At 38.2% G+C, this 13,711-nt stretch overlaps 1 protein-coding gene across 1 annotated transcript in view; it reads right to left on the reverse strand.

The window, feature by feature from the left end:
- ksr2 (kinase suppressor of ras 2) overlaps window positions 1-13,711 on the reverse strand; it is a 97,441-nt gene that overhangs the window by 14,940 nt on the left and 68,790 nt on the right. The window contains exons 6-13 of the mRNA XM_028578477.1: window positions 11,555-11,624; window positions 8,901-8,984; window positions 8,514-8,599; window positions 7,053-7,073; window positions 6,668-6,777; window positions 4,862-5,030; window positions 3,856-3,897; window positions 1,723-1,792 (exon numbers count right to left, since the gene is read on the reverse strand). Of these exons, the coding sequence (XP_028434278.1) occupies window positions 1,723-1,792; window positions 3,856-3,897; window positions 4,862-5,030; window positions 6,668-6,777; window positions 7,053-7,073; window positions 8,514-8,599; window positions 8,901-8,984; window positions 11,555-11,624 (652 nt within the window). The remainder of the gene's footprint in view (window positions 1-1,722; window positions 1,793-3,855; window positions 3,898-4,861; window positions 5,031-6,667; window positions 6,778-7,052; window positions 7,074-8,513; window positions 8,600-8,900; window positions 8,985-11,554; window positions 11,625-13,711) is intronic.

Below are 13,711 nucleotides of genomic sequence, written 5' to 3' on the forward strand. Positions count from 1 at the left end.
CCCCGTCCACATCAGCACATTGCTTAGCTTCCGTCCCGGTACTGCTGCCTGCTTCTCCAAACTGGTGGCGTGACGACCACCATCTACAGTCGGTAATACACTGACTGCCGATAAGTACCTCATACAACCCAACTTCAAAATAATGCGAGCCATCCCTTTAGTGTAGATTACATTGGAATAGATTTCCTTGTCCATGCACTCTTTATCTTTTTCCATTCATCATCAGGGAATGAGTGTCCATTGATCAATTTGGATTCACTAATCTTGCACAGTTACCTAATTCATTCAATATTTGTGAGAGAATTCATTCAAACTTCTTGGGACATTTTGTTCTGTTCTGATGCAGCTCTTCAAAAAATGCATTACATATTGACAAATTATCACTAACTGTAATAGATACTTGATTTAACCCTTACCATTGACCTGTTTAACTAGCCTTTTTGACATTTTTGTGCTTAAACAGTATCTAACTAAATAGGTATGTAGTCTACTGTCTACTGTCTGTTGTACTGACTGTAACATGTGACCTGTGAAAATAATTTGATAAAGGTTAAACCATAATTATTATTTTAGCAAACAACAAAACGATATCTAAGGTTTTAGCTGTCAAAGCCACACAGGCGTTGTAATAGTTAAAGGCTTGACAATAAATAGTTGTTTCATGATGAGCTACATAGAGTTGACTTGCGTGTATTCCCATTTGGCTTAGAGGGGTTGGCAACTGCCTACTCAGCTGCAATTCATTCACAATCAGCCCCAGTGTGTGTGTGTGTGTGTATAGAGGCATGCCTGTCTTGGCTTGATCATCTATTTAAAGAAGAAGAATTCCTACATGCATTTGTCACACCTTGTGCATTCGAATATAATCAGAACATACAGAAAATAATCTTTGTCACATCATAATCCCCATCTATTTGAACACGTATTGAGCCTACTGTGATGTATGCATAACATTATTGTGTATAAGTGTCCTATATTTTCTTCTTAATGTCATTATTTCCAGACATTGTTTTCCTTTTTTTTCCCTCAAAGCTGGCAGCTGCTTCAGGAATGTTGCATGAAGACAACAAATACAGCTTTTTTATTATTATTATCCAAATTCACCAATTACATGTATAGCCCATTTAAAAACTTATATCATCAACCTTCATCTCTCTAGGATCTTTTAAGACCATGTTGATGTATAGAAAACAAAGTTAATGACATTATTTGCTATTGATTAATCCATTACAATCCATAGGTACGGTCCATATTTCATCCCAATTGACCATCCTTGCATAGATGGAGTTTCTCTTGTCCTGTTTCTTGTGATAGATTGAGATTCTGATCTAATTTACATCTGGGTCGAAAAACATCTCATCACTCCTCCTCTTCCGGTTGTTTTCCCGTGACCACTGGCTTCCTCAAAGAGCCAGTGAAAATCCAGTTGGCATCCCAAGTGTAGCGTGAACTAAAGGCCATGCTGACGTTAGTCTCTGTGTATTCGTCATGTCAGCTCTCGCATTGAAATTGTCACCCAAATATCTGTGCTCCAATAAGTTTGATTTGGCCTCTGACCAGCAGCCACAGAGAGAAGGAGAAGAGGGAGGAGGAGATGAGGGAGCATGTAGATGAGAGGAAGATAACTGAGAGTGCCTGATGAAGATCAGAAGTACTTTCTTAATTTCTTTAAAGGTAGACATATGGTTTTATTGAATTACTTCTGTAATATGATCTACTTACCCTGGTTCAGACAGGACAGGGTGCAGGATGACCTGCGGTGCTCTGCTTGGAGGAGCCTCTGGAGCAACATCTGAAGATATTAGTCACAAAATATCAAACCCAATTTATTAGAAAGTTGTGTTAATATTGTTTTTTTAATAAGGAAGTGAATGATTTCAGCTATAGATAGGATAGATGTATCTCCATCTTAAACTGGATTTAAAGTTGTGCATCAAGGGGTTAAGGCTGGTCTGATTATAAATTGATACATTTCAAAATTTTACACAGATTATATTTCACTCCCAGAAAACATCTTTTAGGGCAACTCACTTTCTTCCCACTTTCAGATTTTTCTTCAAATGAACACATTGGTATTCTTTTTTTACATATGTACTGGGAGTGTCCATGTGTTGCAATGTTTTGGATGCTAGTGTAAATCCTTCTGACTTACTTGATATCAAAATACCTTGTTGATGATCATATCAATACTATGTATTGAAGTATTGCATTTTCATACTGAGTGTTTTCAAAATGCAAAATTTCTGCAACATTTCAGCATCACATTTGCCATATAATGACATATTGTTAATATAATGTGCACTTAATGTTCATGACTAAAATGTTAGATTTTCAAAACACTTAGTGCTGACAGTGTGCAGGAATTCATGTTTTTTTTTTTCGGTGTGCACATTGTTTTAAATGCAGCAACGAAAATGTTACCTGCCCAATGGTAGCCCCTTACATTCTCCTATCCGTATTGAATTCCTGTATTTCTTTCTTGACATGATTTGTATGGAAATATAACAATTTAGAAAATGTCCTTATAGTGGGAACAGTGGCCCGCTCTGTGGTATAAGAAGATACAATACAAGTGTTGATATACAGCAATGTGATTTCACTTTGCTGCACCTTCACGGTATGCGTCACGGTATGCGTCTTAAAAGCATGTAGAAAGAGCATATTTAATTTGATCACCCTAAAAGGACGTATAGCATATAATGAAAGAAAGAGCAGGTTGAATTCTTTTTTTCTATTTTTTGGAAGCACTCCTGTTCAAGATGTACTGTAAGATGAGTAAGGTAAGCCGTTGTGTGGTATCTACCTCTGAAAGACATCAGAGGATTCCCTGTCACGCTTGCTGCCCGTGTTGGCACACTGTGACAATTTATGACACAAAGTAGGAGATACAAAAAGACATTCCCTTTGTGGCACGGTGCATTAGTAGCTGGCAGTGTCACCTCACAGCTAGAAGGACGTGGTTTTGTTTTCTGTGTGGTGCCTACATGGATCTTTGCATGGATTTACTCCAAAGACCGGCACGCCAGGAGGATTGGAGGCTCTAAATTGGCCAGTGGTGTGAATCTGTGCCAGTCGCTCTGTCTGTGATCGCTGTGACAGACTCGCTAACTTTTGCAGGGTATTCCTAGTTTCTACCAAAAAAATTTACACTGGGATAAGCTTGAGCCCCTTGTGACACCGAAAATGAGCACTTGTGTAAACACAATAGATATAGATGAATACATTTTAAATCATACTGTTATTTGATTATATTTGATATTTATATCATGCTTACATGAATGTGTTTTTCTTTTCTTTTCTAAACAAAAGCCAGCATTTACAGTAAATGTATTATGATGTGAATGTGACATTAGCTCCACTTACAGCATAATGGTTTTAGATTGATGGGACTTACATTAAGTGGTAGTGTTTGGCCATATTTTTTAAGCGGCTCATAAGGGTAGCTGATATAATTTAGCTTAACAGTATGTGTGGCTACAATAATCAAAACCTGGATGCCGCTGTGCACTGTATATTTATGCATTTCCAAAAACCTGTCTCTCCAGATCTCAATTACACCTCATTCTTTTCCTCACACCACTCCAGGTTGTCTCGGCTATAATAAGCTGCCAAATGAGCAAAGACTCTGTGGTACCAGTGTGGGCAAAAGCAAAGAGTCTGGGCATTGACAAATCATTAGAAGGCCCACATGAGACAAGCAACGAGTGGGTGTAGGGGCTCAGAGCCTTAAAGCAGACCAAGGTGAGGAGATGAAAATCACCACCAACATCAAAAGAGCCCTACTCCTCCATACTCTTCCTGCGCTGCTTGTAGTGCATTATGGGTATGATTAATGATCAATTATGAGGTACTTACCAGGAAAGATGAACTGTTGTTTGTATTTGAAATAGCTGGATGCTGTGGAAAGAAAGAAAAAGAGAGCTGGAGTTTGATCTCAATTCGTGATTTGCCCATCTTACGTGGTTGTTGTTAATTCAGTATTTACACTCAAATTGGTTCATATACGGATTTTGAGACACAGTTTTGCTTCACAGCACAAATTTAAGTTTACACAAAGGTATTTCTCTAGCTTTATTTACAGGCTTTCATCATAGTCGCAACATGAATTAGCCTGTCATGCCCCATGCAAGTACTGTTTTATTTTAAGAATAAATTGAGCTACTTAGAAATATCATTAATTTGCATTAGAGCTGTATGTGAGTTGTACATGTTCTTGAACAGTGTTTATGAAAAACATGGTTTTATGAAATATTAAACTGTTAAACTTTTTAGACAGGCTAGCCGCACGGCTCTAGTGATGGCAATGTCAGTATGTCGCACAGTCAGACTGAAATATTTCAACAACTGTTGGATGGATATCATTACATTTTGAACACACATTCATGGTCCCCAGAAAATGTTAATCTTACTGACGTAGGTGACCCCCTGACCTTTCCTTTAGCACCACCATGTGATTGACATTTTTGGTTTTGAGTGAAACGCCCAAACTATTGTTACACACATTCCCGTTCCCCTCAGGATAACTTGAATGTCACCAAAGTGACATTTGGTGATCCTCTTGACTTTTCATCTCGCCATCATTAGGTCAAAATTTTTAATTTTCCAATACTTTAGTTTATGACCAAAAACCTGCAAACCTAATCACATTAAAAATTAAAACAAAATAAGTGATAAGATAAGTGATAAGATCAACTGAAATTTCTGTTTGGTACTTAATAGTAAATACTAACAAGCTAAAACGTGTAACTAAGAGAGTAAACATGGTAAACATACATGCTTAAAATCAATATGTTAGCAGAGCAAGGCTAGAGCAGAGACAAGGTCAAATATTTAAATTTGAGTGTATTGCACATTTCAATACCTGTCAAGTTGAACTGTTTCTGTTGCCGCGCCGACTGTGGGGAGGGATGTAGGGGCGATGGGGGAGTGGCACTGCTGGGCAGAGGAGGAGCAGGGGAGGATGGGGTGGAAGAGGTGGTGGATGAGGGATTACTGCTGGAGTCTGGTTGGTATGGGACTGGGATGTGATCCTGAGAAGAGACAGAAAAGAGGTGCTTTAGTTAGATTTCAATACTGGTGACTCTGCAAGTTTTAGTCTGTTAATCACAAAGTGCTTGCCCTACTTTATTGGTGGCTTCTTTCTGAATAATACCACATACTGTCTCTAGATCGATTTTCTACCTTCCAGGCAATTGTTGGTTTTCATTAATTTCCGTACAATATGAAAATCAACTTGCAGAGACGTAAAACTTGCCCAACAGAGGTAATCCATCACAATTAACAATATACTGGCTTTACTTTTTCGACAAAGTTATGTTATCATTGTGTGGGGCTGCAATTGTGAACAGGAAGCATATTGAAAACTTACCTAAGTGGTGCATCCAACATCCCACACAAAAAAATAAGGTTGGCTAAAACTGAATCAGGAAAACTACTTTAGATGCTTACTCTTCATCCGTTAATTAATTATCTTTGTTGTGAGAATGTAAAACAGTTCTTCTTACAGCTGCTTTTGCCATCTTCACCCAAACTCAATTTTCAGATCTTCATTATGACAACTGTCTAGACACCAATTTAAATTCAAATAATGGATCCATATATAATTTCATAATGGAGTCTAATTAGCCAAAGGCTGATTGTGTACCACTTTTTTAAGTTATCACTCAAAAATCCCTCTTTTTCAATAGCTCCCTCCTGACTACTCAAAAAAGCACTTTATTAATTACATAATCTGAACATTGAATCCAAAAGACAAACAGTAAGCAAGCAGGTTTCAAAGTGATCCAAGCTCTTAACTGCGGTGCGATGACAACATGACTGACAACAAATAAAGACAAAATGTAATGGATTATCTTCCTCATGTTTCAAGTCTCTGCAAATTGATTTCCATAGCCCACTGAAATGGAAGAAAATTAATTGCTGCCTTCAAAATCAATCTGAAGATTTAGGGTATGCTTTGAACAAATGGTCTGAAATGATGTAAATGTGAGCAATTTGTAATGAATGAGCTAAAACTGCTAAAGAAGTGATGAATCATTTGAGAAATTACAGCAGAAAGTTAGAGAAACAAATGGATGTTCATTGGTTCATGGAGGTTCGTGTCCCATGTGAAACAAAAGTCAACTGTCATTTTGAAATTAGTAATAGTTTTACAGACCTTAGTCCGGGACGTCACATTACGTCTTCATTTTAGTAGTTTTACGTGACTAATTTTAAGCCAATCCCTGATGTTTTACTAACCCTAAGTGTTTGTGTTGCCTAAACTGAACTAGTTCCGTTTCACAACGTTTATTACATGTTTAAAACTGGGCCTGTTATGTTAAATGGAACGTCACACAGATTTATATTCACATGTTCCTTCTTCACACTCACATTTGGTTTACAAGATTTCCATCATAGTGTTATCATCATGGGAATTTTGTGATAAACTTTTTTCCTCTGGAACTGAGAAATAGTTAGATATGCTGGCTGCCAAATATTCATAGTACAAAACAAATCCATCTGTGTAAACATCAATACAGCTGAAGATATTTCCGTACGGTTTCATGATCCCCTGAGAAAAACACGATGACTCATAACCATTTTCCAGCCCCCAAAAATGGAAGGAATGTGATATGTAGGACAGTTTACGCACAGACTGTAATACACAGTTTATTTTTACACTTACCTTGTTGATTTTGTTGGTTTTAGGGAGAGTCTGACTGATGTGCAGGTCTGTGTACCTGAGCGGGTTGTTGATGTCACATGGCACCGATTCGGTCCGTACCAGACGAGCTACTGCAGAACAAAAGCACAGAGGAACAATGAAGCTCCATGGGAGACTGAAATGAAACAATACTTGTCTGATAGCTTCAGGAAAATTAGTAAAAACTCTTTATCAGACCCTGCTTCTAATGGGAAAAATGAACAAACTGCCTTTTTTTGAACACCATCGATTTTTATAGCACACTTTGTTAAGAAAAAAAAGTTTCCTTAAGCAAACTACGTCATTAAGAAACTGTCATATACTCTTACTAAAGCAGGGTAGAAGAAGTTTAATTACTGTTCTTTACCTTGAGTTGTTCCTTGGTGATCTTATTTGGGGGAGAAAGGGAGGGGGAAGGCAGAGAAAGGACAAAAGAATCTCAATTATGATAGCAGATAATGGGAATTTTTCAGTGCTGTCTGTGTCAGTAAAAACAGTGCATGATACAGTCACATTTGCAAACCCAAGTGGCTTAATTAATCAGCAGTTAACCTTTTATCTGCCTAAACCAGCATATATTTCACTTTTTTAAATGGGGACTTAACTGAAAAAAAGTCTCTTCAGTAGCTTTAAGCACGCATTCAAATATATGAATAATCTTGAGGGCAGAATACAGCATTACATTCTAGTTCTGCTCCTACACATTTTTAAGCTATTGCGTAATTGTGTTTGGTAATGTACAGTACAGGCTGGCTTAGTGGGGTACTGACCTTCAGCTTTGGATAGCTTTACAAATTAAAGATTACAATAATTTCGTTACTCAACCCAGCTATGTCAAAGGTGCTCAAAAGCCTATTCACATATTCTAAATTTAACACATGCAAGAATTTAAAGACATGACATTGTGGTTTAACAAGCAGCCAAACTAAGGTCAAGATGCATCCGCGAAAGCTGAACATGTTTCAACTTGGATGAAAAATGTGTACATATCTTGGGGCTTTATAAATCTTCCTTATAAACTCCTAAAATGTTGAAGTATGAGTGTGGTATAAATAATAGGGTTGGATATCATTTGGGTTTTTTCCAATACCGGTGCTAAAACAATACTTTTAAAACGGTGCCGGTGCCTAAACGGTGCCTGAACCGATACTTACAAATAGGGTAATAGGGAATAGGGTATTTTACAATAACTTTGAATGCACCACGAGGCTTACTAGTTTCAAGTGAACGCACCATCTGTGTTGTTTTTCCGACAAAGGCAGCTGCACACTCCTTAATGTCCCGCTGTTGGAATTGTCTATGGTGAAATACAGACACCCTTTACAACGTTTAGCTTTCAGCATTTTAACCGTGTTTAATCCAGCTGCTAGCTAATGGTAGGCTAACGTTACCTGCTGTCAAGTGAAGTGTTAACTAGCGTCACGTTCAGCGATGCTTCTGTTGCATCTAACGTCTGTTTCAGAGCATCAGAGAGCAGCGCAGAAGGCATTTAATTGGCACCAAAATGAAGCACCAAAATGAAGCACCAAAATCCGCGTTGCTATTCGGTCCAGTATATAGCGGTCTCGGTACACAACCTTAAACTTTAGTGTAATTAATGACTTTCTAATTGTAAATATCAAAATAGAAATTACCATAAAATGGAATTTCTATCATTATATCTTTCATCAAAACAACACAAGCAGATCACTGCATTTACACATAATGCATGTTTCCTATGACACATGGCTCAGGATTACTCAAGGAAGGACTTGGTTTACAGTATAAACTTAAAATTAGAGAAAAATATGCGTTCAGCTGACTTGCTGAAATGTTACATAAAAAATACCTTTGAGGGATTCTCGTCCGCCTCGCTGTATGATCAATAAATGGCAAGGTGGGGCTTCTTTGGTGCATTTGTTGTGGCACTTCAGCCTTAGAGCACACAAATGGACAGGACATTTGATTAGTGTTTGTCTTAGTTTATTTACACAGCAATAAAACATATGCAGAGTGGGAGTATTAACAAACATTAACAAAACAGACAAGACATGCAGAGTGAGATACAAACAAAAATGTTCATGAGCATGTGTCACCTAGAAAAAACAATCAAAACAGAAAAAGAAATACAAACAAAACAACAAGCAAAATGACAAACTCATTTAATAAAATAATGACAGAGATATGATGATGTGTAACCAGACACAAAGACAACAAAAAAAGTCTTGATACTTACTTGCAGTTTTTACATTTCAGTCCAAACAACATTCCCTTTCCACATACTATGCATGTCTGGGACATCCAATACTTTGTGGAAAACCTGCAGTAGAAGAGAGTGAGATAAGGACATTTTAAAAAGTCATGCCATCACTTTCAGCTTGTTGCACATCTATATGACATATAAGAGCTGTGGATTACCGTGGGGAGAAATATTGCTTCTGACCTTTTGCCTTTCATAACATGAGGGCTTTTGTCAAAGAAGGCGCCACATTTCTTGCGGTAACCTTAATGACAGAATCCAAGCTGATGCATCTTCAAAGTGGTTTTCTGACTGGCTGCTGTTTGTGATCAATAATCAGATCCAATTAAAGTTTGAATGTCAAATGTCAATGTCAAATCATTTGTTTGTAGCATCACTGTCCTGTGAGAACCATGTATCTCTAAAAAGTCAACTTTTCATGGTGTCAGAAAAACATCCCTGTTTTCAGCTTTGTGACTATGCATTTTCTAGCTGATCCACGAGGCTTTTTAATAGTTTATTTAGCTTAAGAAGTAGGAGCATTTTGTCAACACATAAAGGAACACTTCATCCTTCAGTTTAACACAAACATTCAAAATCATCAAATTTGGAGGTACATGGTTTTTACTGGACCGGAAGGTAATCAAAGCTGGTCATCTAAAAAGTAACTAAAGCTTAAAGGTTTGACACGGTGCAGCCAAAAGTGGCAATGGAAAAAACCCACAAGTGATCATTCATTTTTAACCAACCTCTAAAAAGTCAACTTTTCATGAGCTCAGATAAAATGTAATTGTGTTTTTCCATACCCATGTGCTGGCTTGGCTTGACTCGGTTTGAATCGGCGCGTCAGCCCAGCACAGCAGGAATTTGAATCTTCATTACAACAGGGCTACCCGCTTATAGGTGTGTCTTTAACTTAACTTAGCATTACCTTAATTTTAAATTAACGTACCTAATTTAAATTACATAAGAAACATACTTCTTTTAACCCAAATCATCCTCTTTTACTAAACCTAACAAAGTAGTTTTGTTTCAAATCACAACGTTAAAGGGGTGCTATGTAGTTTTTTTCTTCGCTTTTTGCTTACAGGTTTCTCTATAGAGCTCCCCCTACAGCTTCGGAATAGATATTTGGCAGCTCCAATGTTTACTTGTGTCTGACTCCTCGCTCGGTCAGTCTGCCTTTTCCTCTTTCTCTGTTCCTCCGACAATGCTTTCCTAGCTTTCTGTTTCTTTTTTGCAGACTCAGCCATGACGATAGTGTGGAAAAACTCCATTGCTACCTTGCTAGCTGGTTCCTGAATGGGCGTATGTGTGCAGTGCTGTGAAGCAATTTGTTACATCGCGAGACCTGATATTACGTGATACTTCCTGACGCTGAGGCCTGCAGCTCACCGGCCAAAAGTTGCAAGAGTGGTTTTTCCGCTCACAGCGCTAAGGGGGAGCGAGACGACCACCATTCAACTCGAAAAAAGTCATATAACCATTCCAATGACTCCGAAGCTGTTCAGTTAAGGTAAATTAAGCTAAAAAAAAACTGCATAGTTCCCCTTTAACCACGTGTTTAAAACAACGACCGTTTCACAACAGTCAGTCGGTCAGAAAGGGCTTTCTGGCAGAAAGTTCTGAATGCTAACTCCCAACAGCCTGGAAAACATGTTTCTCTCGGAACTTAGTAGAGAATGGGTTGAGGACAGAGGCAATGGGGTTTACATCAATACAACAATCACTCTGAGTGATGGCAGCTCAGAGGCCTGCACCACTCGTAAAGGTTCCAACACCGTCACTTCTCAAACAAACAAATCCACAATGTGCTAAGCAGTAGCAATCAATTCGCTGCACAGACTGGCCAAGCAGTTCGAGCACGTATGTGACTATTGGCTGTATTTACTGATGCGACGCCTGGATGCCAGCAGTGCCACTGGCTGGCTAATGGCAGGTGACTAATGTAGTTTGACAGAATCCAAATCTCTTTATTAGGCCCTCCTTCGCCTCAATTGAGAGGCACAACTCAATCCAACCCCTAACAAATTATTTTGTGGACTCTGCTGTCAAATATGAAGGATGATGTGACATTAAGGGCAGATTCTGTATCAAGAAATGTTCTTTCAGCACAGTGGAGGCCCTACGGCCAAAGTGGTGCATTATGTACCGGCGACACAAATGCACTTATTGTAACAGGGCAACAATGTAATCCAGGGCTCATGTTAGGAATATGCAAATTGGCACGTCAAGGAGATTGTTGGATGATATCATGGCATTTCTCTTACAATCAGCCTTAATCTTCAAATGAAGGCTCTATAAATTACATTTGCACTCAGTATGGCTTCATATGACGATATTTAGAGATTTGCTTTCCACCTTGCTGACTTTCAGCAGGCAAAACGCCCACGTTCTGGAGGTTGCTGAGATCCCACTAATACGGTATTGTTTTACTTTTTAGATCACTAGCCTTTGGAGTCAAGCACGATGAGAAAGAAAGAGAGGGACAGACAATGAGAGAAAGAGAATTGAGATGAGTTATGCAAGAGGCCCTTTTTTTTAATTGGACTGACATTGTATCACAAATGTATAAGTGTATGCACATATAGGCACACTCGCACACACTCGCACACACTCACCCACACACTTTCCTTTTCCTTTAGGCCTACCTGTGTTTTATTGAGTTTCCCAAATCTCTTCTGGGAATCTGTGGGGACCAGCGAGGCACTGAGAGAGTGTCTGGAGAGGAAGAGACAGGAGAGATGGAAGGGTGTTATGTGTTTTCTCTCTTTTTTTGGTCTTATGGTAATACTGACAGAATGTCTTTAAGAATTGACTAAATGTCTTGAATTACACATCCATATAGCACACATGGCATTTCAGGGAAAGGACTGTTCAGTAGCAACAAACTGACATTTTGGTGTCAGACTTAATAAGCTGTTTGGATATCATGCACACAGTCAGACATCACTGTAAATGATGTCTAGTCCTAATTGTCTATATAGATAGATGGATGGATAGATAGATAGATAGATAGATAGATAGATAGATAGATAGATAGATAGATAGATAGATAGATAGATAGATTGATGGATCATTAAAGGAATGAAAGTGAATTATAAAGAGTTTGAATTCCATTGTGAGGAACTCCCGCTTCAAAAGGTTTCTACAACAAAAACCTTTCGCTTGGTCCATTAGTGCTGGCAATGACTGGGCAGCCCGATACATTTATGCTCCACCTCTTAATACCAGGTGAGATTGGCAGCCTACGCAGCATTGGCTCTGAAGTCGGCTGGATGTGGTGGATATGCATTGAGATAATCATGATCATTTTTGTTCTTAGTGGTTTATTTCAACTTCTACATAAACCCCACATATTACAGGCCTATTTAGGTTATATTCTGTTACACTTTTGACAATTTAGAAGTGAATAAAAACAGTCAACTTAAAAAAAAAAAAAAAAAACATGGAACAGGATGAGGTATCTAAATTACATTCCGCACATTTTCACCACAACAACCAACACCCTTTGAAATGTTTAAAAAGTACTCCATTGATTTGGCATTGCATTCCAAAAACCATTGTTGCCCTCACAATGCAGTTAAAAAAAGGATCAAAATTGATGCATGCTTTCTTCTTTCTTGTCAAAATCTGCGTCTACATTACTCACAATGTGTGTGAAATGCAAGTAGTGGATAATGTAGCCCCAACTCCATATCACCAGATTTTATACATTTTTCAATGTGTAGTCTTCAGTCCCAACAATGTATCAATTACAATTGTTATAACAACAAATCCTTTCTGAGCCACAAATTAATGTATACACATTTTCTCATGTGCGTTAGTACTCCCCAAAACCGGCTTTTATTTCCCTGTAAGGTAAGTTGTCTCATATTTAAAGAATAAACTGGTTTTATATTTTTTTTTAAATAACCTATATTCTGTGATATTCATATAGTAAGCGTGCACCCAAACACACACTGTCAAATCTCTCATCTTTTGCATCTTCTTGGCTGAGAGTAAAATGTGTAATAATTGAGTAATGTCTGGCTATCTTTTATGTAGTTATTCATGAGTATTATGTTACTTTTATGTTGCAAATGAATGGCAGGAAGAAGGGAGTAGAGGGGAATTGAGATGTTTATGTGTGAGCATATGCATCAAACTCCTAATACTTTGAAATGGAACTGTGGGCCGAGGTGTGAGATTGATCTCCATATGAGAGGACAGAATCAGTTCTCTGCAATTAGGCTCCAGTGGAGAAAAAGTTGGTTTCAGCTGGAAATCCCACAATATTGCCCAAAAGAATAAATCATGAATTTGAGGTCTTTGTCAATTTTCATATTCACAGGCTCTTCATTATGCCTTTTTGTTTGAAAGTAAACGGAAAAGGCGCTAAGATTCACTGTTGAAGATGCCAATGTTCCTCTCAGAACACTCTTAAAAACTTGTGATTGGAGTCTTTAGAGGAAAACTGTTTGCAGAGATGGATCTCCAGAGACAGAAGTACTCTTTGTAAAGTCCTTTGAGATGACATACTGTAATCCGAGTAGTGTTGTAATATAACCAATAGGGTTGGGCATCGTTTAGATGTTAACGATTCTGATTCCAATTCTGATTTTTCCTTTCGAAGAAAGCAGAGCCTGCTGCAGTGTTTGCATGACGCTACCCATTGTGTTATGCTTCCTTCTCATCTTCTTTCGTTTTGGCACTTGGCAACAAACAGGCATTATGTCAGCAACAGGAATGGAGTGTGCATTAACTTGCAAACTAGGAGCAATGATTTGTCAAACTGCTTTTTTGCACTCAAACAAATTTCTTCTGAT

The sequence above is a fragment of the Perca flavescens genome, chromosome 5 (assembly GCF_004354835.1).
Source record: "Perca flavescens isolate YP-PL-M2 chromosome 5, PFLA_1.0, whole genome shotgun sequence".
In the NCBI taxonomy this organism is placed as follows: Eukaryota; Metazoa; Chordata; class Actinopteri; order Perciformes; family Percidae; genus Perca; species Perca flavescens.